The 25,954-nt window shown below is 41.9% G+C and overlaps 1 protein-coding gene across 7 annotated transcripts in view; it reads left to right on the plus strand.

Annotated features, from left to right (window-relative positions):
* The window catches only part of TBC1D5 (TBC1 domain family member 5), a 532,640-nt gene that overhangs the window by 449,064 nt on the left and 57,622 nt on the right, over positions 1-25,954 (plus strand). For all 7 annotated transcript variants that reach the window (XM_079921169.1, XM_079921174.1, XM_079921170.1 and 4 more), the window contains one exon: positions 11,086-11,333. In XM_079921169.1, the coding sequence (XP_079777295.1) occupies positions 11,086-11,333 (248 nt within the window). The remainder of the gene's footprint in view (positions 1-11,085; positions 11,334-25,954) is intronic.

Consider the following 25,954-nt stretch of genomic DNA (forward strand, 5'->3'; position numbering starts at 1 on the left):
GAAGGACTCACAGAACTCAGAAAAGCCGATAGACTCATGTTTATAGTATACTGTGGCAAAAGATTATAGATTAAAATCAGGAAGGGAAAAAGGTTGGTGTTGTAGACTGAAAAAATGCACAACCTAGAAGGTGAGGGTTATGTTTTATTCGGCGGACTTTCTGAGGTCTTCAAGCCAGGGAGACAGGACTCTCAGATCACTCTGAGGGACTGCTCTGAAGAGGCAAAGGGGAAGCCAGGATATACAGTAGTTTTGCAACAAATACCAGGTAGCCGGAACATCAAAAGTTTACTGTTAATTAAAGAAAACCAGACATCTCACGTTAAAGAATGGAGCGCTTTTCTGTGTATGGGAAGATGCAAGAGTCTGGGCTCACTGAAATCATTGCTTTGATATGCACTTCAGCTACCTGGGGCCAGCATCCTGTGCTTTCTCATCCAGGGTCTCCTCAGGGTGCACCATCAGGCTGGCTGCAGCAGTTCACTGCTAGATGGTGGGCATTCGGTTTCCATCCTGAGTTTCCTCAGGGCTCACCATTGGGGAGGCTACAATGTGATGGCTTGATGGCTGGAGCATCCTCTATTTACTGATATGGCAGGCAACATTTTTCACTCAGAGTCTTAAGAGAAACCAGGTACAACTTTCCAGGTGTCCGCTCCCAGTGGACTGCTTAAATCTCCTGGGAACCATGTAGGGCAACACATGTGAAGTGTTGCCAACCAGGGAAGCTCACCCAGGACTTGGTGACCCCAAGGTTTGTTATTAGAGGTCAGTCATGTAGTCATGAAGCAACCATGTGACTAACATTAGCTACTCCATCTCCAGTTCCCTCCAGAGGTCAGAGTGATATAGTGTGGCAGGGGCCCAGGTTGAACAGAAACAGACTTTTACCATAAATCTGATTGTTAGCATAAACTTTGGTGCGGCTCAAGGCCCCAGGTCTACAAAGACACTTTTATCAGGTTGGATATTCCAAGGGCTAGAGGAGGTTATCTCCCAGTTGTCCCTCGAGGTCCAGTCCTAATCAACGTTGGAATGTGCAGGATTGGGACAGTCCAGGCCTGCTGAGTTAGCCCTTTACTGTACAGTCTCAAAGGTATTCTGTATTCTTCTAAAAGCTCTGTGGTTCTAACATTTGTATTAAATCTGTGGTCCACGTCAAGTTAATGTCTGTGTGTGGAGTGAGGTAAAAATTAAAGTCCATCTTTTTCCATAAAGGTATCCAGCAGTTCAGTACCACTTGTTTAAAAGTCTTTCCTTTCCCCATTGAATTAAATTGGATCCTTGGTTGAAAATCAATTGACTATATAGATATAAGCCAATTTCTGGACCTTCTATCCTTTCTCTAGTACCACACTAACTGAATTATGTAGCTTTATAGCAAGTCTTGATTTTAAATAGCCTGAGTCCTCCAGCTTTATTCTTTTTTTTATTATTTTGTCTATTCTGGGTTCTTTGCATTTCCTTATCAATTTTAGAATCTACATGTCAACTTCTATAAAAATTATTGGGATTTTGGTTGGAATTACACTGAATCTATAGATCAATTTGGAAAGAACTGATACCTTAATATTATTGAATTATCTAATCCATGAACATGGACTGTCTCTTCATTCAATTAGTCTTCTTCACATTCTCTCAGTAGTGTTTTATAGTTTTTAGTGCAGAAGTCTTGTATATTTTTTTTTCAATTGAGAGAAAATAAATTCCTCTTTTTTTCTGCATCTAACCCGTTCCCTTCCATGGCTGTACTTTTTTTAATGTGACTGTTTCCTTGGACTTTTATGTGCACTCACACATTTCTTTATCTTTATTGGCTCCCATACCTCCTTCCTTAAAACCCTTAACAGTTGATTCTTGATACATGTTAAGTACAGCTGCTTGTGATTTTTTTTTTAATTGTGAAGATATATAGTGATTCTCAAAGTGAAGGTAGAGAGGTGAAGAGGGCAAAACTCCCCACCAGGTGGGCATCTCAGAACTTTATCCTCTGCCATTCTGATGTATTTCCCTAGGCCAGAGACTCCCATGAGCCACGGTTAACGGGAGAGATTTGTATCCCTCTCAGATACTGGGTCAGAAAATAAATTAGTTGAAAACCACCACTCTAGAAATAGAAACCTCAAAATTTATTCCTAGAGATATGTCTTGGGGAGTTTATCTCATGATTTTATACAACCACGATTAATGTGTAATTGCTAATTAGTTGTTATATTAAACAAATATTACAAATTGTGTTCGGACCCAATTAGGTGAGCCCTACAGTCTAGCTTATATCCACCCTCTCATGAGGGCTAGCTTTTCTATCCCTAACAAGCACTCCTTTTGCTTCACATAACAGTCACAAAGATTTACATGCCACACGCAAAATAACCATGGTCTTCCTAGATGAAAGGAAACATGTTTCACTTGAAAAGCAGATTCCTAAGGAATAAGTAATAGCAAACTAACTTTTATCACATAGTTTTTATAAAGGCTTATAAAATCTTGAGTTTCTTGAGATATGGAGAGAGTTCATTTTCTAAGATAATAGAAACCTCACAATATGGCAAACAAATTAGAATTACATATAGATGTCTTTCATTGAAGCAAATTCGATACACTCAACCTTAAAGGTAAAGAATTAAGAAAGTTGGAAACCAATTCATTTTATAGAATTGAGACCTTCAGCTTAGAGAATTTGTGAGTAGAAATACATCATGAACGTTAGCTCAAATGTTAGAATCATTTGGAAAAGTATTATTTTGCAACCATGGCAAATGTTTTAAATTTCCAAATAAAAGATAGATGTATATAATAAGCATTCTGAAAGAGGTAAATATGAATCATAATCCATTCAGGGTACATCAATAATGACAGACTAGAAAATTACAGAGGTGCCAAGAGAATATTTTTTCTATCCAAAAGCCAAAGTCTCATATTTATATTTACTTTTTCCAGCTACTCCTTGCACTTAAGAAGATAATTTTAAAGTAAGTTATATGTTTTTATGATGAAAAAAAGTATAGGTAGCATGAGGTGAGAATATGATAGAAAGAAAAGGAGATTTTGATGGAAGGAGAAGGAAATGAATAGAGAAAAAAGGCCTCAGAGGGAAGATGAACATAGAGGAGGAAGGAGAGGTGAAAAGAACAGAATAGAAACTGAGGGTGGAAATAAGGAGGCAGGGCAGACAGGTAGGCCCCTGAGTTTGAGATGGGTTTGGTGAGTATCCCTCAAGGGCCCACACTATCATTCAGGCCTCTTTTTGGTCCTGTAATCTTAACAGGATGGTGAACGTGATGGTAGAAGCCATTTGGCTCAGCTGATCACAAGCTGTCAGAGTCAGAAGGGGCTTTCACTGAACCCTGCCTCTCACCCATGCCAGGGTCAGGGAACCTGTGTGTCTGAAAATGATTTTCTAATCTCTACTTACACAGTTCCAGAAACGGAGCTTCTACTATTTTAAATTGAGCCTGTGAAATCACTAGAAAGGATTTCCTGTGTCATAACCTTTTAACTGTCTTCTGTTACTGTCTGTAACTTTTGTAAACTTATTTTTTAAAGCCATGCGAAGAAGCGCTGCTTTCCCTCATGGCAGCTCTCACAGTACTGGAGGACTTGCTCCCCTGCTTTTTTAGCCATTTCTCTTCCATCGTAATTTTCATACCTCCCTACTGTTCCACTCCATTTTATAGACACAAAATTCAGTTCTGCCAGAAATTAATGCATCACCAAAACAGTCTGCCATGATTGTACAGTTAGTTACCTCCTGCAGTGTAGACAGTCAGCTAGTATTTCTAGCTACGTATCATATTTACTATTAAAGGAAAACGTGTTTCCTATAAGAGGTTAATATATACTTACTATATATAGATACCATATTTACTTTTGAGGGATAATTTCACAGGGTACAGAATTCTAGGTTGGTGGTTTTTTCTCTCAGCACTTTACATATTCATTCACTGCACTCTCTTCTTGCATACGTGGTTTCTGAGGATAATTAGAATGTTGTTCTTATTTTTGCTCCTCTATAGGTAAGCTGTTTTTTTTCCTTGGGCTTATTTCAGGATTTTTTTTTCCCTGTGATTTTCCATAGTTTAAAAATGATATGACTAAGCATAGTTTTTTTTGGCATTTTTCTTGCCTGGTGTTCTCTGAACTTCCTGGATCTTTGGTTTGTTGACTGACATTAATTTGGGGGAAATTCTCAGTCATTGTTTCAAATATTTCTTCTGTTCTTTTCTCTCTTTCTTCTTCTGGTGTTCCCATTATTTGAATGTTACATCTTTTAGGGTTGTCCCACAATTCTTGGATATTCTGCTCTGCTTTTTCTGTCTTTTCTGTTTGCTTGGGGAGTTTCTATTGAAATATCCTCAACCTCAGAGATTCTTTCCTCAGCCATGTCCATCAATAATAAGCTCATCAAAGACATACTTTGTTTATGTTACAGTATTTTTGATCTCTGTCATTTCTTTTTTTTTTTTCTTAGAATTTCCTCCCCTCTGCTTATATTTCCTATCTGTTCTTGCATGCTGTATACTTTATTCCTTAGAGTCTTTAGCATTTTAATCATAGTGATTTAAAATTTCCAGTCTGATAATTCCAACATCCCTGCTGTATCTGAGTCTGGTTCTGAAGCTTGGTCACTCTCTCTCTTCAAAGTATGCTTTTTGCTTTTTTAGTACATCTTTTAATTTTTTTTTTTTTTTTTTTTTATAGTTGGACATGTTGTACTGGGTAAAAGGAACACCAGAAATAGGCCTTTAGTAATGTGGTGATAAAGTGTGGAGGAAAGGAAGCATTCTATGGTCCTATGATTAGGTCTCAATCTTTTAGTGAGCCTGGGCTTCCAGACTGTGAACTTGACACATGCCTCTCAGCTGCAGCCCCCACCAACATCAGGTGGAACAGGACGGCTAGAGGGGGCTGGGGTTGGGTACTTGCCTTCCCCCAGGTCAGTTAGGCTCGGCAAAAATCCCTGTAGGTTGGCCTCTGGTTAAATATTTCTCCTGAGGGCAGACCATTTAAGAAGAACAAGATGCTCTGGTGTATTTCAAATGGTTCCTTTTCCTCTACCCCTGCCAGAAGCACAATTTTTCTCCCATATTTACCATGAGAACCTGGTAGAGCTCCAGGAGGGAAAACTCGCTGAAGTTTGGGCTGCCCCTCCACCCTCCTGACTGGGTCCCCTGGGAGATTTTAACTCTCAAGTTTGTCCACACTGAGCTTCCAGCAATTCAGCCACAGTTCCAATTTCCCTACCCCAGCACTGGTTCTTGTGGGTTTCTGCTCTGGTAGGTCATGATCCTCTGTATTCACCCGTCACTCTCTCCAGTCTGGGTGACAGCAGTTTGCCCTTTGACCTCACTTCTCTTATGGATCTAAGAAAAAAATGTTGATTTTTTTTTCAGCTTGTTCAGCTTTTTACTTGTTGTTAGGACAGTGTAAAGACTTCCAAGCATTTTACACACTTGCCTGGAAACCCAGAAGTTCACTCATCTAGAATTAATGTACCCCAAGAATCTTATTTTTCTCCTGCAACATCATTATGGGCTCAGATTAGCCTTGTAGACCAGACCAAAACATTCATTTTTGAGAGCTTGACTTTTTGTTTTTTAATATGAACTCACGTTAATCCATGCCTCCCTATTCTATCTGTAATGAGCAGTTGTCAAAAGTTTTAACCTAAGTGTATAAGCTTTTATTTATCTTCATTAAATTTTATGTGTTTCATTTATTTCTCATGCTACCCTATTGAGAGTATTTTAAATTTTGATTATTTTATCTGATGTATTGGGTGCCTCTGCAGCTTTTGGTCTAAAATTCATAAGCCCATGTTCTCTTTCTTCAAGTCTTAAAACTATAGGATCTTCTATCTCAAAGGGACACAAAATATCATATAACTCAGCCCCCATGGTTTAAAGATAAGGAAACGAAGGTCCAGACAACAGGCTAAATAACTCTTCCAAGTTACGGAATTCAGTGACAGAAGATTATGACCTTAAAAAAAAGACTGGTGAGGAGGTCTGTGAACCAAGTCTGAGACACATGTCACCAGAGGGGTGCTAGAACATTCAGCAGTACACGTGAGGTAACAGTTGTTCAGCTATAAACTAAGTGTGTATTATCCTCCATTACATCCACTGCACCTTGATAAAATCCAACAGAGGTCAACACTTCAGATTAGAAATAAAGTTGTCTTAGAATGACTTGTTTTTGGTGAACCAGACTGGCTACTTGTAATAAACACAACCATTTCCAAGTAATTAGTAAAAATATTTGTATAAACCAGTCTATTTTACAGTTTGGTTTCCACACTCCTTTTGAAAAATCAGAATATTTCCCCACTTCCATTCTTCTGATATTTCTATTTTTATTTAATAAAACAAAATGAGTAATATACTTAAGACAAACCCAACTGTCTAAAATTTTAAATGTATCTAAATAACAATTGGATCAACGACTGTTTGAAAATGTGGGGGAAAATCTTTGATGCAATTGCTTTATTTTTTTTTAATATTTATTCATTTTATTTATTTCCTTGGTTGTGCTGGGTCTTAGTTGCGGCAGGCGGGCTCCTTAGTTGCAGCTCACAGGCTCCTTATTTGTGGCTCACCAGCTCCTTAGTTGTGGCATGCGACCTCTTAGTTGCGGCATGCATGTGGGATCGTGCAGGGGCCCCCTGCATTGGGAGCGAGGAGTCTTAACCACTATCATCGGGGAAGTCCCGATGCTATTGCTTTAATCAGATGCAAATATGCAGCTTTACATGCTTTTATTGGGAAAAAGAGAAAATGAATAAGTGAATGAATGAATGAACCAAGCATTCAACCTTTGGGAATATAGATAAAATAATTAAAAATGAGTTGAAAACTCATTATTTGACAAAAATAGAAACAAGCATCTAACAACATTTTATTGCAAGAGGAGTGAAATAAACAAATACTAGATACTTAATATCAAACTTGAAAGAAATCTGTAGGTAAGAAGGAAATAAATCAGGGTGGTGAAAAGATTTGGTTACCAGGAAAGGAAAGAAGGTTGTGGAGGGTTTTTACAGAGGCGATACTTTTTTTTTTTTTAAGCTTTAGAAAGGATTTAGAAGTTGAATGAGAGCAGCTCATGATCCTGGGAATTAAGAAGGCATTGGAGACCCTAGAAGCTCTTTCAGTAAACAGAGTGTGAGTTAGAAAGCCAGGCTGCAAGAGATCAAGTTGGTAGGAAGAGGGTAGAAGAGGCAGCAAGAGTCACCCACTTTCAGAATTTCAGAAACTGTACAAAAAGGGCCCAACAATGAAGCCAGGTTGGGTTCTGGTACAGGTATTTCGAAGGATTCATGGATCTTCAGGAAGATGCCTCTGTTGCTGCTGATTTAACCCACTGAAGAGGCTGTGCTAAAAGAAAGTTCTTGGCACAATTTCCAAACAATCCCTCCTAGGTGGTACTGTTTTTAATAATAGTATGTAGTGTAGACGACAGTAACAAAAGACTTTGATTACACAGAGCCAGTTGCTCATTAGATTTGGTGTTCAATGTCTTGTTAACTCCAAAGCCCTCTTAGCATTTCTTTTAACACTATTTACACATTGCCGCCATCTTGTTTTGTTTTGTTTTGTTGTGTTTTTTGTGTTTTTTTGTGTTTTTTTGTGGTACGCGGACCTCTCACTGTTGTGGCCTCTCCCGTTGCAGAGCACAGGCTCCGGACGCGCAGGCTCAGCAGCCATGGCTTACGGGCCCAGCCGCTCCGCGGCATGTGGGATCTTCCCGGACCGGGGCACGAACCCGCGTCCCCTGCATCGGCAGGCGGACTCCCAACCACTGCGCCACCAGGGAAGCCCCATTGCCGCCATCTTTAATCCAATCCAGTCCGGTCCTCACTGTCCATCAGATCTCTTGACAACTAAATTAATTTTCATTAATTTAGCACACGTGACTTGACAGCCAATAATAACTGTTGCAGAATGTTTAGTATGTCTTGCGAAGACTGCTGCTGCTAATATTTAAGATCTCTCTTAGCTAACTTTGTCATAAAAGTTGTCATGCCTAAAACACAAACAGCAGGCAGCATGCTTAGCATGCTTGCTCTAGAAGTACATGGGTTATAATTGTTTCTACCTGAAAATAGTCACCTTCAATAGTTGTTTTCAAAATTCTTCTTATTCTTCTGGAAGCATGGGTAGTGGATGAGGGGGAAATTGGTTGAAAACAAAAAACGTTCAAAAAAGGAAAACAGCGCTCATCCTCTTTTAAGAGCTATTCAGATGAAGAATGGTTCGGCATGAGCTTGATCTGTGTGTTTTTCGTGGTTTGTAGGAGTAATGAAGATGCCATAGCCATAGTCTCTTGATAATGCTCTAGCAGTTTCTTAGTACTTTTATCAACATATGAATTTTAGAACTGGCAATATGGGAATTTGACTAGTACATTTTTGTTTATAAAAAAAGGGTAACAACATTCTAACTTCTTCATATCCGTGAATTATGGATCTTGACTTGCATACAAGCGAAACTAAAATGCAGTGGAACTTCAGTATCCTAATAACTCTTCTTTCCACTACGACTCGCGAGAAAGGGGCATGCACGCAGGCTGCTGAGTGCACTGCAGTGCCAGAGGTGAGCGCCTTCTGAATCCAGAATTTATGAGTTCTTTACATGTCATTCATTCTTTTTCTCAATAAATATGTATTGAGCGCCTTCTCTGTTGCCAAGCTGTAGTGTCTATACATTGAGAGGTCTCTACTTCCTTAGGAAGCGTATAATAATTGGAAATAGGGCTTCCCTGGTGGCGCAGTGGTTGAGAGTCTGCCTGCCAATGCAGGGGACATGGGTTCGTGCCCTGGTCCGGGAAGATCCCGTATGCCGCGGAGCAGCTGGGCCCGTGAGCCATGGCTGCTGAGCCTGTGCGTCCGGAGCCTGTGCTCCGCAACGGGAGAGGCCACAGTGCTGAGAGGCCCGCGTACCGCAAATAAATAAATAAATAAATAAAACATTGGAAATAAGTGGTGCATCATCACTATATACCCTCATCTCCATTAGGAAACATTATTTTCAATAATTTTTCAAAGAACATTAAGTAGCTTTGTTCTTTAAAGATGAAATGATGCAAAACGAACCATTTGAAAAAGGATTTTTTTTCACATTTCATGCGTTATAAATGAATAGCTCGTTTCTTTTATAAAGCAAATTCCAGGTTTTAAATTTGATTTGTCCAATCTCTGAAGCAATATAAGTTTCCCATACCTAGCCCATAATATTAGCTAGGACCATTAAAGACTTTATGGAAGGAAGAAGCATAGTGTTCTTTGCTTTTTATTACAGAACTCTGGATCAGTTCTGTTTTAGCGCCCTATCTAGTAACGGCAAGGATACAGCTGTCATATAAAAAGTAGGAGAATTACCATGTAAGTGCTGCCAGGTAGATCTGAGAGGACGAAATGATGGCAAAATTCAAGGTAACTAAAATCATGACAAGTGGATCCCTCAAACTTGATTTTCAGTTTCCTACTTTTATGAAAAAGAAGCTAAATGCGAGAAAACAAGCTTCTATTAATGATTGGGCAGTAAAAATGCAAACTTTGATATTGACATGGTCAGCCTCCTACAACTAAAATAATTTATAATCATAACTGGTCTTTCACGTAATAGCCCTAAGATACTTCAAGATGATGAATCATTTGGGAAGTAATCATTCATTTTAGCCAATGTTGACTTGGTGTCCTCTATCTGCCAGACAGAGCACAGGTGCTGGCAAACCCTGGTTTCCGAGAGAGGACCTGTCTGAGAGGGAGCGGGGAGTGGAGGGGAGTTGACTGCTGCTGAGACGTGGCGCGACGTAAGGATGGACCTTTGCTCTGCGGAGTCACTGGTGACCTCCAGGGGTGGTTTCAGAGCGATGGCAAGGACGCCACAGCCAGACCTTAGTGGACCAGGACTGGAGAAGCACAAGTAGCACATTAAGACACTTCTGAAAAGACGTGTTGTGAGGAGGGAAAGAAGTAGGATGGTAACCAGGAAGGAATGAGGGTTCAAAGGAGAAGTTGGGGGACACACTTGCGTGCACACACACACACACACACACACACCACGGTTGTGTGCTCATGGGAAAGATACGGTAGAAAGGGGGAAATGGTGATGCAGGAGAGCAAGATCCAAGAGCAACAGTCTCCAAAGGTCAGAGCAGATGGGATCTCCCCGCACGTGGGGAGGCAGGCCGTGGCCAGGAGCAAGGGACGCTTCCTCCATGGGAATAGGTGTAAAGGCTTAGACTACAGGTAGACGCAGCTGCCTTTTAACACATATTTCTAGAACACCTGTTATGTTCTAGGTGACTGGCAACATGGCAGAGAGACCGAAGTCCTGTCTCCATGAAACTTTTATTCCAGTGGGGGTTGGGGGAGGTGGACAGATCATAGCCAAATAAGTAAAATATGTAGTATGTCAGATGATGCAAAGCGCCATCAGGAAAAGTAAAGCAGGGACGTGGGGAAGGAGGATACGGAACGCGGGGGCGGTAGTGTGGGGTGAGGGTGGGCTCAATTCTCGTGGACCAGAGCCCTTGATGTACTTCTATGAACTGACTTCATGGCTCTCAGACACATTTATTTTTCAAAGTCAGATTAAATATGGCCTTGTTCCCACAGGCCAGAGTTTGTGGGAAATCTATTCTCAGCCTGGCTTCCCAGGTGCCCCCTTCTGTGGGTTACCCCAGACTCGCCCAGCCCTGTACCTCTCCTTCAGAGTCCTCATCACAGGTTTTAGTCATACATCTGTTTATGTGATTATGTGATGAATGTATTTTCTAGAATCTCCAGGAGGGAAACTATGTCTGTTTTGGACAGTTGCAGTGTTGGCTATAATGGGCCCTGTTTGTTGAATGAATGAATGAATGGAAAGTAAAAAGACTATTTTCCATAAGCCACATCTTTAAGAATCTTGTTGTTTTCTTATTCTGTGGTCACTTTGAAATTATCACGCCTCACTTCATGTAGCTGATCTAGACCTTTTCCAAAGCAGGTAAGGTATGTTTTTATATCAACAGAGCATGTGAAATAGAGTTGTCCTCTAATTTAAACAATGTCTCTCCACCTAATTTGTTTTTTTACAGGACTAGTGCCAAAGGTGCTCCCCTGAATATAAATAAGGTCTCTACTAGCCTGATGAATTTTGGAAGAAAGTTGATTTCTCCGGCAGCGGCCCCGGGCGGTGCGGATGGCCCAGTACCGGGAAGCAGTGGCGGTACCTCCTCCCCGGCTGTGGTTCCCACCAGGACCCTAGCAGAGGCCCCCAAGCATCCTCTGCAGCAGCAGCAGAGGCTGATGAAATCGGAAAGCATGCCAGTGCAGCTGAACAAAGGTAAGGGAAAATACTGGTTAATCTAGAGGAAACACTCCCAAGGTAGCCTGGGATTTCCTCACCTGTCTATGAGGAATCACCGTCCTAGAAAGAGAAATTAGTGCAAGACTTAATTTTTTAAAATCTGTTATAGTAGGTCCTTTTTAAATGGCAATATCAGATACTATATTGTTCTTAAGAACGTTTTATGAGGTAATTTGTTAAAGTACTTGTTTTAACATCTGTACCTTAGTATACTTGCATTTGCGTCCTGGTGATGCCCACAGAGTATGGCGTGAACTGTCACAGCACGGAACTTGACGTCAGTTGACCGAGATCTCTGCTAGCTTTGTATAGTGATGCTTCTGGCTAGAAGAGCATCTGAGATGGGAAGGTCTGGTACCCTGGGCTCTGCTAGTCACAGCATTTGTCCGTGCAGTTGGTTTGGAGGAAGCGGGTCACCAGGCTTGCAGTTCCTGTTCCACCTGCTTTACCTCCAAGGAATACAAACTAGAGCCCAAAGCGGGGAAGAGGCCAAACAGAATATCTCAGGCAGCAGAGCTAGTGTCTGAGTCCCTGCACTGAGAGAACCAGAGAACGTTAGAGCCGGATCACTCAGTTGACGAGTGTGCACTGCTGCTGGGAGTGCCGTCAGCGGCTCTCCTGCTGCTGGGACTCAGGTACGCTCCTTTCCATTTCAGGGCCTTTCCAGCGCTTCACCTGCCTCAGGTGTTTTGTTCATAAGGGAGCCCTTCAGGTTCTTACTCATAACCTTTTTCTCTTATTTTCTACTTATTTCCAAAGACATATGAATTAAGTACCGCTACTCATAGCCGATTAGAAACAGCCACATTTATTTTTAGTGATGGGACTCTGCTGTCTATACTACGGAAGCAAGAAATAGTAACACGATGGCAGAAAATCTACAAAAATCAATCCTAAGGCCTCACAAAGCATAGTGTCTGTGGCCAGTTAGTGTCAGAGCAAATACCCTCCTGACCCCTGCCTCATCTGTGTCTTAAAGGTGTCCCTGGATCATAGCCAAGTTCAGTAACAGGTGTTGACAATAACAATAGTAATATTGAATCAGTAAGAAGACCTTAAACCATGTTCCATATACTCTGTTTAAGAAGATTGCATCCAAAATTATTTTAAAAGTTAAATTATTGGCATTTAAACTGGTCAGAACTTAAGTTAAATGGACTCTTCTCCAATGATAGAAAATAATGAGTTTTTCAATAATAAGTGTGTGTTCTTCTATTAGTTTCATCATATTATCTATCATTGCCTATATGAAGTATTAGACTTTATATATTTAGTATTTAATTTCTATTAGAATATTCCATTTACCTTACATACGAATATCTCTTTTCAAATTACATTCTTCTCTTTTTAATGTAGAGCTATCACACATGATTTAAAGAATAGGAGACTTCAGATCATTAACATATTGTAAATGCATTTTAATGCCAGGAGACATGCCCACTTCCAGGATGGAAATGAATGTTATTTTATATATTTCTTAATTGTACTGTTTTACTGTTCTAAACAAATATGATTTCAATATTGCTTTGATAACAAGCTGTAGTCAGTAGTAGTTCTAACTGATGGCAGCAAATGAGTCAGAGAATCTCTTAATGCCGTTAAATTTTCTGAGGAACCAAGCCAAATGACTATAGAAATATAAAGTTGTGTCTCTAAGGAAATGTCAAGTATTAATATCACAGTAAGTGAGAAAGGAAGTGCATGAGGATGGAACAATTGATGAAAACTGAGTCTCCAGTTACAAGGAAACAACAGAGCACTTAAGCAAAGTATTTGGAACATGAGCATCACTGGGGCATTTTGTAACTGATCCCTGCGCTCAACAAAAGTGGTCTTGTTTGGCAACTCTCCTTTTTATTTCTGGTTTGTTCTTGTCGTGTCAACCTACAAAAAGCTTGTCTACCTTCATATTAAAGGTATATCGTCCTGCTAATGCCCCTCCCTGCATGAAGTTTTGAATAAAATGGAGTAAAAGGAAGGAGAAAGGTTTATACCAGTAGAAGCGAGGGTAGGTTGATCCCCTTCCTTCATTCACTCTCCAGTGAACCACGGGCAGAATGCTGAAGCTTTCAGACCCTTTTCCTCACCCAGAAATAAGAGGTTTGGGCTGATCCCTGGGGAGCCTCCCAGCTCCAAAAATCTGCGGTTCCTTTGGTAAAAGATACCAACATGCATGGACATATATACACTACCAAACGTAAAATAGATAGCTAGTGGGAAGCAGCCGCATGGCACAGGGCGATCAGCTCTGTGCTTTGTGACCACCTAGAGGGGTGGGATAGGGAGGGTGGGAGGGAGGGAGACGCAAGAGGGAAGAGATATGGGAACATATGTGTATGTATAACTGATTCACTTTGTTATAAAGCAGAAATTAACACACCATTGTAAAGCAATTATACTCCAGTAAAGATGTAAAAAAAAAAAAATACCAACATCAGTTGCTTATGCTGGTGTTTCCCACAAGTGTCCTGCTGTGCTGTGACACTGACAAATCTGCAGGTGTGTCACCTGGCCCGGGAATGAGTGAGCACAGTGTTTACCCTTTCGGAAGGCATGTGTTGGAATAGGGCTTCTGACTGTCTCAGAACAGAGTCATCTACTTGGTGCCTTTTTAGTGTACTCCGCTGGAAAATTTTAAAGTTGTTTTGAAAAGTGGTTGTTTACGCAGCTGGATATCCTTATGGCTTTCATAGGTTAGTTAACTCCCGATTACCTGTGCTTGTATAGGGGAAGAGTTCTACGGAGAAGCCAACATTCATGTATGTGTCACTTGAAATGCCTTCTGCTGTTGGCATCTCTGTTGGGGCCGGGGTCCTGAAGGAGGGAGGGAGCACAGGTGATCCTCCATCATTTTCCTGGTGACATCCAATATTAAAATTAGTCTCCGTCTCTAAATATACATTAATAGGTGATCCAGGAGCAGCAGAGTGAAATGGGTAGCAAGCATAGAATTGAAAATTTTCAGATGTACAGAAAATGAGGCACACCATTCACCAGTGAATAGAGAGTTAACTATATTATGAAAATTCAGGACCTGAGAAGTTCCACGAAAAGTTGTTTATCACTTGTTTGGCATATGTACCTATTTATAGATTTTATTTCAGCTATAGGAGAATATAAATGCATGTACCGTTAATTGATAGGAATGGTCTAATTACAACCCAATAATTTCCAGGTGAGCTGGCTGTGCTGTAAATCATAATGGTAGCAAGTGGTCAAGGCACTGAGGGTTGTTATATAATTCAAAAATTGATTTTTTTTTTTTTTACTATTGTGTAAAAGCTACAGGGAAAGCAAATCTGTTAATCATACATTATCATACATAGAAAATATGGTGCCTTTTAAGAAGGCTTGTTTTTCAGCTCATTAATCTCAAAATAGCATGGGGCTTCAGACGCTGATCTGTCCAGGGGATGATTCTGTCGACAGCAACTGTGCTTCATGTTGAACTTTGTCATCCAGGAAGGAAATCAAAGAACCAAAAAAATCTTCCTTCTCAGTGGCCGTGTACCTCGAATGCTTCTCAGTACTTCCTTTTCCTTTCTTTCCTGCATTTTTTAAACGTACTCCCTTTCCCCCCCGTTTTCCTCTGTTTTTTGAATTTGAACGCTTCTTTATTTTAAGCATTTACTGCAGGTCCAATTTGTAAATGAAATCTCGCCTATAATAAGTATATCAAGTTTAAAGGGTATGCAGTTCACAGATTTATTTTTACATGTTGACATTTATAAGTGCATGTGGTAACTTATGAAATCTTTTCAATACTTAATATGAAATTAGAACTTGTTTAGGTCTTTATCTTATCACTGAAGAAATTGGTTTCAAGTTTAGTTAAAAATAAATTTTGTCTGTTGCAGGAGGAAATCAATTTCAGAAGAATGTTGACTTCTTAATAAAGGCATATAACTTACTTTTGGATAAAGAATTTTTTTAGAAAAATAAGAAAATATAAAATCATGCTGTTATTTATAGCATAATGAAATCTGCTCGGCCAAGTCTTTTGATGGCTAAAGTTCCCTGTACTTTAGACTAATAGAAACTTGTTTTTTTTCCTTAAGAAAAACAGGCACAAAAGCTTTTTAGGAAACACTTTTTAAAAATCAGTTTCTTTAAAAAATATTTTATATTTTTCTAAGATTGTGTTGTATTTTCTGTTTCACTGTACTTTTAGTAATTAGGTTGATAAGTAAAGTATTCCAGCATTAAATATGAAAGAAAAATTGATTTTCTTTTCTTCTTTATGACATCTAATTATTTTTTCTTATGAAATCCAGGCGATGTAGTTACAGGAAGCGATGCTCAGGTTTCTGTTCCTGCCCAGACCCTAACTGACCTCCCAGGTACAGTTACCATGGCAATGCAGTATCTCTTTGCCTGCAGTACTATCATTGCCTCTTCCCAAACTCCATTTTCCTTTTTGCCCACCTTCCATTCATGCTGTTTATCAGTTCACTCCATTGTTCAGCCACTGAGTGGCACTGTTGTTAAGAACAAAAGTCCCCTCTCATGTCATATCGTGCTGATGCTGATGCCAAATCCCGTTAAGCTGTGGGGTTTTTATCAGGTTTGCACCAGCTTCTTTCCTTGCCGAAATATGGTCACTCGAGATTTTGTTATTATTTTACCACCACATTTTCTTTGGCAGCTCACGCTGAGATGTTCTTTCAGTTGTGCATAGGTGCTCCGTGACAAGATTTGACAAATTAGTTCTGAGGTTAAGACATTTTAGATGCTGTGTGTATACATATTATTGTATGTATTAGCCATAGGTACTTACTATATTTTAGCTAAAAGAATTACAACTTGATTCTGAAATACATTTTTAAGTACAGGCTTCATACTATGAATCGTATTAACAGAATTAAAGTTCAGTGTGACAAATCTCTATGTAGAGTCATTGGTAATGATTTAAAATAAAAAGGTAATAGTTAAATATCATAACCGTGTGTTCAAAATCTAGAAGAAGTTTATTTAAGAAATACAGGGGGCTTCCCTGGTGGCGCAGTGGTTGAGAGTCCACCTGCCGATGCAGGGGACACGGGTTCGTGCCCCGGTCCGGAAAGATCCCACATGCGCGGAGCGGCTGGGCCCGTGAGCCATGGCCGCTGAGCCTGCGCGTCTGGAGCCTGTGCTCCACAATGGGAGAGGCCACAACAGTGAGAGGCCCACGTACCGCAAAAAAAAAAAAAAAGAAAGAAACAGAATAATAGTAATCCATATTCAGCAGCTCCTGTGGAATTTAGAAACGTAAATATTTAAAGTTGCTGCATTCATCTTTTATTATGTGCTCTTTTAGATAAAAAAATATGCTACAGAGAGGAATTCTGTATTAAATGGAAGACTAGACTAACTTTAAGAATCCTCCATTCAAATCAGACAAAAAAGATAGCCGTATTAATTGAAATTCCTATCATGTCTTCCTTAATTTAAAATACCCACACAGTACAGTCATGCTACTAGTATTAAAATACTGTTCTAATAATGATATGTCTCCATAATATCTGTGCTTTTTAATAAATTAACAGAAAACAATATATTGTGATTAGGAGATCAGTGGTATGTTGACTTAACATGTTAAAAAACATACTGTGTCACAGAGGGGTGTGATCTTACTTCTATATGTAGTTCTGTGTTTCACAGGTACAGTTTCTGGCTGTGTTCTGGTTAAGTGAACCAGCTGACCTTTAGGGCTTTTCAAGCTCAGGGATTCTGTGAAAAGCTGCTATTTACTCTTCTTGGTGTCTGTGGAGTGATCTGTATAATAAAGGGGTGCAGTAGCATGGCCAGTAGAAGAGGCAGATCACCTCCAGATGACTTCTCTTTAGCTTTGTCAGTTATTGCGCATAGATGAATATTGAAGTGATCTTCTGATACGGTGAGGATTCGTAGGACTTAAATTTGTTTCCTAAAATTAAAATCTGAGCCCCCCCCAGGCAACTTCGTTTTTGGCCTCGCCACGTGGCTCACAGGATCTTAGTTCCTCGACCAGGAATCAACTCGGGCCCTTGGTATTGAAAGCACGGAGTCCTAACCACTGGACTGCCAGGGAATTCCCCCCAGACAACTTTTTTTTTTTTTTTCCGGTACGCGGGCCTCTCACTGCTGTGGCCTCTCCCATTGCGGAGCACAGGCTCTGGACGCGCAGGCTCAGCGGCCATGGCTCATGGACCCAGCCGCTCTGCGGCATGTGGGATCTTCCCGGACCAGGGTACGAACCCGTGTCCCCTGCATCGGCAGGCGGACTCTCAACCACTGCGCCACCAGGGAAGCCCCCACCCAGACAACTTTTTAACCAGAGTTTTGTTATCCCAAAGTGAGTTCACCGCAGAGTATTCCTCTGGGTATTGAAGCCCGATCATTTTATACCTGTGGGAAGAGAAAGCTGAAGGCTGGCTTGTCTGTTCTGACTTCTGCTTTTATGCTATTGCTCAGTCCATGTTTTCCTGCAGACCAGAGCCACGTGAACAGTGTCGCTTTTTAAATAGACTCTTAAAGGAGGAGGTTGTATCATTTTGTTCAAATGACTTGTGTTGTAGAAGTAGAATCATCTCATTCACTTATTCAACAAGTGTTCATTGAGTGCCTACTATGTGCCGAGCTCTGTTTTCATCAGTCCCTTGGGCTTCCCTCCAGCTTCACCAGGCTGCTAGGGCATCCCCGGTGCTTTAGATGGCCCAACAAGCCCACATGGTCAGGAACCAGCTCCTTTTCTGATACCCTGTTCTAAATTACCCTGCCTGCCCTGCTCCAACAGAGACTGTATCAGTCTGACAGGGAAGAGTCCAGTGGCTTAATGAGACGTGAGGCCAGATAAAGAGCTTCCAGTCTGTGATGAGACAGTAGGATGATACCTACCCGGATGTGGAGAAGTCACAGTGTGTTTCCCTCAACACACTTCCTGCAGAATGTCAGAAAGCAAGGGGAAGTAGAAGTAAACCAAAATAGTCAGTGGTGGCAACAAAAAACTTTCTAACAATCTCTGCTTGATAGGGTCAGTAATACTGGAAATTGGAGAATCTCATCAGACGTGCTAAACCCACAAGAGTAGGTATACTTTTCATTTCAGAGAAATGAAAACCTAACATTCAGACTTCCCAAGTATCTTTTTCAAAGCAGTGGAGCAAATTTCAAGAAATTAAGTAAATGTCAATATTTTCGATGATTCTTTGATTGTAGATAGTCTTTTCTTCCCATGAGGTTTCATATCTGTATCTTTGCCTTTTAACACACAATAATTATACTGGTTTTAATTTTTTGAAGAAAATTCTGAATATAAAGTGAGATCTCATAATTCAGTCAATAAATAATATTTGGACAATTGTTGGAAAGTTCCATTTTATATTGCTCAGTGTAGGTTGCAATCATAAAAAAATGTGCCACAGGACAGTTCACTTTGGGCAACTCAAAGGGTTTCTTCAAAATTATTTTTGGAAATGGCACATCTACCCCCAGGAACTTTTTTCGAGAGATACTTAGGAATTATTAATTCATAAACTAAAAAACTTTAAAATATGGGGAGATAGACACATGCATATACACAGACATTACTTCCAAAGAGAATTTAGAATTTCCAACAACAGAAGTATATAAGTATTATCATATAATGGACCCTTAGGAAAGAAATTTAGATTTCTTAAGTTATTGCCATAGGCAGTGTTAAAATTTGTATTCGTGTATATGTATTTATGTTACTAACGTGAATGTATAGATATCATTATATAACATTTATCAGGTTGTTTTTTTTTCTTTTCCATTATGGTTTATTACAGGATATTGAATATATTTAGTTCCCTGTGCTATACAGTAGGACCTTGCGTTTATCCATCTGCTAATCCCACACGCCCAGTCCATCCCTCCCCTCCCCTCCCCACACCTTGGCAACCACAAGTCTGTTCTCTATGTCTGTGAGTCTGTTTCTGTTTCTTAGGTAACTTCATTTGTGTCATATTTTAGATTCCACATATAAGTGATAATCATATGGTATTTGTCTTTCTCTTTCTGACTTACTTTGCTTAGTATAGTAATCTCTCTACGTCCATCCATGTTGCTGCAAATGGCACTATTTCGTTCTTTTTTATGGCTGAGAGATACTCCATTATATATATGTACCACATCTTCTTTATCCATTTATCTGTTGATGGACGTTTAGGTGGTTTCCATGTCTTGGCTATTGTACGTTGTGCCGTTATGAACATAGGGGTGCATGTATCAGGTTGCTTTTTTAAATAAAAAAGGTTGAGAAAGATCAAAAATCTCCCTGCCCAGATAACCACTGTTGACATTCTTAAGGTAAAACTGAAGTACATATAATATTAGACAATCCCCAATTAATTAAAGGCATTACATGGGAAATAAAACAACCCCCTTTTTTCCTCCCACTTCTTTCTGCCAGCCCATTTCACTAAGGGTATCCACTGTTAAGTTTCTTATAATGCCTTGTAGGAAAAAAAAAAAAAGATTTTAAACTGAGAAACAACACGCGAGTCACATTAATGTGTTAACAGCTCGTGCCTGGAGATGACTTCACTCTGGACCTTCAAGATGAAAACACTAACAGATAAGTCCCAGTGCAGGTGACAAGCAGCAAATGGGTAGAACAAAGAAGAGGGAGGTCAAATCAACTCGAGCAGGACATGGTGATGAGAGGACAGAGAGCTGCTGCTGCCCACAAGGGTGAGGGAGGAGACTGCAGAGCCAAAAGGTTATCCTGGTAGATGACCCGGTACCGGTCCCTCTGGGTGTTGTTGAGACACGATAGTCCTGAAGCAGAACAGGTAGTTCCATTATGTTCTGAACAATTGCAGAGAAATACAGAACATGGAAAACAAATTTGGGGACGCATCAATTAGCTAGACAACGCCTCTTTTTGGAACACTTACTGGAAAAAACATTGAATAAATGAGTTGTTTTTGGATTGAGAACAAGGTCAGAATTTGCCCTTTCATATCCAAAGACCTCATTCTACTTTTCTTTCATTGGAAGTCACATTTACTGCAGCCCTTTGTAGGGGAGCAGGATGGTGGCGCATCTTTGCCCAGCCCGGGCTCTGGAGTCGGGCCTGGGTTAGGGTCCTGCTTCCGTCACTGCCTTGCTGGATGACCCAGCGAGGCCACTTCACCGCTCGCCTGTAAAGACAGAGAAAGAGCAGCTGCTTCAAGGGCAGTTACCTGTCGCATAGTAAGGGCTCGAGGGCATGACGGGTGTGGGGGGGGGGGGGGGGCAGGTCCTGGTGGTGGCGTCATTATGTGTTTTCCTCAGGTACCTCTTTGGTTTCCAGAATCAAATAGATGAACCTACTTAACACCTCTGTCTTTTCTTTGCTTAACAATGACTTCTGACAATCTGAAACTCCATGTTTGCACACCAGCCCTGGACGCAATAAAGCTTGACCTCTCTGGCCAGGCTAGAACCAGGTCTGTTTCAGGGGCTGCAGGTACGGCCTGCTTCCTTTCCCCTCTTGTGGCACCAAGATGTATGTTTCTAATGAGTAGACCTGAGCCCTCTTGCTGTCTGTCACTCAGGTCTGTGAGGTACCAAAATGTCACCAGGCGGGGCCCAGCTTCGTCCTGTCTTTTCCGGGTCACTGAATGACGTCAAGGCGACCCCCTTCCTGTGGCCACAGCACCGGGCTTCCCAAAGGCTTTGCCCTTCCCGCTTGTCTGAGCCAGGCCTCCCACCAGCGACCCCCAGACTTCCTAGCCTCCTGAACGTTTTGCCTTTGGCCGTCCTGTGTCCAAATCCCCCAGCTGGTCTCAGGTTTATGGGGGTTCTGCCCGACTATTTAGGAATACAGCCCAACCCCTGTTCTTGCTTCCCACTGAGTTTAATGAGAGAAAAGTCATGAAAAGTCATGAGGCATCGTAGGAACTTAATAAATATTCTTCCCCTTCCTCCTTTCCTCTCTCCCAGCCACTCTGTGGTCAGGGTCCCCACTGATGCCTGTGAAGCTCATTCAGTCCACTCAGGCGCTTAACAGATAACCTCCATTGACACGTAGCACAGGGGACCCAGAAGTTTTATTGAATCTTTCAGAGAAGGACAGAGTGAAGGAAAGATTTAATATACCCAGACACGGCCATAGCTAGTCCAAGGAGTCCCTTTGTGCATGTTAGAAAAAGGTACGTTCCCGTCCTGCGCAGATGCAGCTCGCACCAGGGCGTGCATCCGAACCCGCAGGCGCTCCCGGGCGTGGCGTACATGGTGGTCCTGGGCTCAGAGCCAATTAGCCCAGGTCTGCGGGTGGTCACCGGGCAGTGCAGCCAGTGGAAGGACAGGCCAGCAGGAGAGCCCTGGCAGGTCTGTGACCACAGGACTGCCTGTGAACCCACCTGCTCTAGATTTGGAAGTGCCCAGCGTGCTGGTTAATGGTCTGGGTCTGCGCAGCGCGTAGCAGATGCCGGGAGCCACGCTGAGCCCTTTACACACGCGACCCACCTAGGACACACAGCGCACGTGAAGTGGATGCCTCCCTTGTGGATGAGAACTGGGCCTGTGGAGGGTCAGTGACGCTTTCAAGGCCACACAGCTAGATACCAGCTGAGCTCAGACTCCAGCGCAGGTGCTGACTCAGCAGGTACTCCTTTGAGGAATTGTGCTTTGCAAGTGTCTCTCAAATCTATCACCCCTGCTTTAGTTGAAGCCTTATAATCTCTTGCATGGGCCAGTGCAGGGCATGCCTCGTTCAGCCAAGCTCCTGTAAAACTCAGGCTACTTTCCTGCTTAACATCTGTAATAACTCCCATCGCTACTGACAAGAGAAAGGCCAAACCCCTTCACGTGAGAACAAGCTGCTCTTCTTGGTCTAGCTGGCCCTATTTTTAGAGCCGCACCTTCCCTCTTGCCTCCCTCCCCCAGAGCTGGATGACCAAGAGAGAAAGCAGCTCACATGTGCGGTACAGGCCACTTTTAGAAAGAATTTGATTCCCTCCTCCCCACTCCAGCCCACCCCCGAGAAAACCATTGATGTAATCATCAAATGAAACAGAAGCACTCTGTTGAACTTAATCCTATTTTGTTTACACTGGTATCGGTGTCATTTTCAATTCCATATGGATGGCAGGAAGCGCTGAAGGATTAATCAGGCTTTGTCTGAGCTCGATGTTCCCAGGCGTCTAACTGCCTCGTAAATACTATGTTTTCTGCCCCCAAATGACCTTCCCTGAGCCATGACCCCCACCACTGCCCACTCCTCAGATTTCAAGATGTCGCTCACAACTCTGATGGCCTGCGACAGGATTGGATGGTCCCTCTTTTGTGCTTCCAGAGTCCCGCTGTTCATACTTCAGTGTTTGCTTTGACCACCTGGGGTTGTAGGTCAGTCAGTGCAGGTACAAGTCTGTGTTTCCCTTGTGCTGCAGTTTTAGGAGCTTCTGACGAGCTCCTGTGGTCATCCCCCCATCCTCAGCGCTGGGCAGAGTTTCCAGAGATATTTCCTCAGATCAGTCTGCATTGGGCTTGTTCCCCGATGTTTGGTTATGAAAGGAAGACTGGGCATGCCTGAGGTGGCTTGAGAATAGGTCTGTATTTAGTATATTCAAGAGTGCCTCACCATATAATCGTAAATAGTTGTCTTGGGTCAGGACTTTGGAGAATTGGGGTAGGAAGCTTTTGGGGGAGTGCCCTCAGGGTCAATATGTGGGGAGTCAAAGAAGCAGTGTTGCCCTCAGTTGTCTGTTTTGAGACAAGGGGGCCAGCCTTTGTCCTCTGTCTACCCAAACCAGTCACTGGATTGGAGCTGTTCCCCGGGGAAGGGGCATGATCTTGGGCAAAGCAGCTCTCCTCAGCTGGGGCTGTTTCCAGAGAGGAAGCCGTGAGAGCCAGCGACAGCCCACACTTCCCGCGTCTGGGAGAACAAGTGCCTCTGTCCCGAAGTGGGGATCTCGGCAAGGCTCCGCAGGCTCCTCTAGGAATGAGCATCGGGTTTTGGTGCAACACAAGAAATGGTTAATGTTGTTCCTGTCAGTTAAAAACTTTCAAAGGTTTACAAGAGTATCAGGGCTACTGTGCAGTTTATGGGCTACAGGCGTGTTGAGAGTCCTGACTCCTCAGCTTGGGAGCTGTCCAGGTGAGGCCAGGGTGATGGAATGTCTCGGGCCTGGAAAGGGTGGGAAGTCTGACAGTCCTTTCTTCTGTCTCACGTGCTGGTGACTCTGTCTTCTTAAGGTCTAAATGTCTACGGTCCCAAAGGGCACAAAAATGTTAGCTAATTTCTGTAATTGAGGGGAAATGTATTTTGTACAGGATTTTTATACGAGATACAGGCCAAGTAGTACTGTATAATACTACCACCAATTTGGAATTTGATCATTCAGAGGTAAATTCTGATAAGAACCGGCTTAGTGCTATCTCTGCAAAGGAAGTTTGCCCAGGAGAATAATAGCTACAAAAGAAACTTAGGGAGAACAAGACACTTTTAAGTTCTTTCTGGATTGGATAACTGGATACTAAATCTCACCCAGTAAATAACTGATGAGCTAATTTATTAAAGCAGGTATTCGAAAGATCTCTCCTAGATATGTCATTAGCTTAGTTTGTTATGATGGTTACTTTACGTAACAGCCTGCGTGTTGTGAAAAACATTTGGAAATTTAGACTGTTAAGTGGTTTATACCTGTCCTGTCCAGTGTGGTGTCCGCTAGCCACACAGGACCTTGGAGTGCTTGAAATATATGTTATTTTTTTTTCCATTTTGGAAGAAAGATGGGGGCAAAAGTTGTTATAGTCCACAGAATTCTAACTTTTTCCAGCAGTATAATAAAATTCAAATGATTCTACCTGGAATTTTAGATTAACTCAGAATCTGAACTATAATGTCAAATGTTCAAGAGTCTAGAGATCATAAGTAGAGAAATACTTCTGAAATACTTAAGAAATAATAATGAGCATTTCCCACTATTGTAACAGTTCTGTGAATCGAAAGTCTGATTGAGGTCTCAGCAAGCTAAAACCAAGGTATCAGGAGGCTCTAGGGGAGAATCATCTGTGCTGTTGGCAGAATTCACTTCCTTGTGACTGTAGAACCGAGGTCCCCATGTCTTCACTGGCCGTCATCTGAGGGCCATTGCCAGCTCTAGAGGATCCACACTGACTCACGTCCCTGCCTCCACGTTCAAAGCCAACACCACCAGGTCAGCTCCCTCTCCTGCTTCAGCTGCCTTCTTTTTCATTTTCTTTCTTTTTTTTTTTTTTCCCGATACGTGGGCCTCTCACTGTTGCCGCCTCTCCCGTTGCGGAGCACAGCTTCCAGACGCGCAGGCTCAGTGGCCATGGCTCATGGGCCCAGCCGCTCCGCGGCATGTGGGATCTTCCCAGACCGGGGCACGAACCCGTGTCCCCTGCATCGGCAGGCGGACTCTCAACCACTGCGCCACCAGGGAAGCCCTGCCTTTTTTTCTTTAGTCACAGCTCTGACTCCTTCTTCTACTTTCCTGTTTCACTGTAAGGACTCTAGTGGGTTCACACTAACCCACCATGATCACCCAGGATACTCTTCCCATCTTAAGGTTCTTTAAATCACACCTACAAAGTCTCTTTCACCACATAAAGTAGCATATTCATAGGCTCTAGAGATTAAGGGCATAGGCATTATTCCACCTGCCATATAATATGGCTTTTGGGGGAAAGGCATGAATGATCAAAATTGACCCAAGAAAAAGTAGGAAACTTTAATAGAGGAATTAACATAGAAAAAAATCCAAAGAGCCGCTATAGTCGTACCTTTCAAAAGTCACCAGCACCAGAGTTATAGGTGAATGATCCAGATTTTGAAGGGACAGATAAATTCAGTTGTATAAACTCAGAAAAAGACGGAAGTTTTTTCATTTCATTTTGTGAAGAAAACCATGTTCTCATGAATCAAAATGCTTTGGCTTCTTAGATTTCTTTTTTTCTGTGTACTTTTAAAAGTAAATTGAAACTCAAAACTGAGCAAACATTCCTCTTGTTTTAGCTTTATCTTCCGCCACCCCAAGGCAATAAAAGCTTCTTAAGGAGTAGAGTTTGAAGGAGCAAGGAGAAAATGTTCATAAAAGGAAAAAGAAAAACCTAGGTTTATAATCAACACTTAAGTTGTTTTTCAGTTTATCATCTTGGGTAAGAAATGCCTTCCTAAGTAGGACCCTAAAAACAGAAGCCATAAAGGTAAATGTAGACATACACAGACATATGTACAAAGGGCTACGTTCTAGAATTGAGGAGGAACTCCCCTAAATCAGTTTTTTTAAATGAAATTAACAGAGACAATTCACAGAGGATCTTCAGATGGCCCATATTATTATGTTACGAGATATTGTTTAAAAAGATATTCAGGGCTTCCCTGGTGGTGCAGCGGTTGAGAGTCCGCCTGCCGATGCAGGGGACACGGGTTCGTGCCCCCGTCCAGGAGGATCCCGTGTGCCGCGGAGCGGCTGGGCCCGTGAGCCATGGCCGCTGAGCCTGCGCGTCCAGAGCCTGTGCTCCGCAACGGGAGAGGCCACAACAATGAGAGGCCTGTGTACCGCAAAAAAAAAAAAAAAAAAAAAAAAAGTATTCAGCCTCACTAGTTATCAAGAAACTTCAAGCTAACATAATGAAGTCTTCCTTCCATCAGATTAACCAAA

Source organism: Stenella coeruleoalba, assembly GCF_951394435.1.
Source record: "Stenella coeruleoalba genome assembly, chromosome: 5".
Lineage (NCBI taxonomy): Eukaryota > Metazoa > Chordata > Mammalia > Artiodactyla > Delphinidae > Stenella > Stenella coeruleoalba.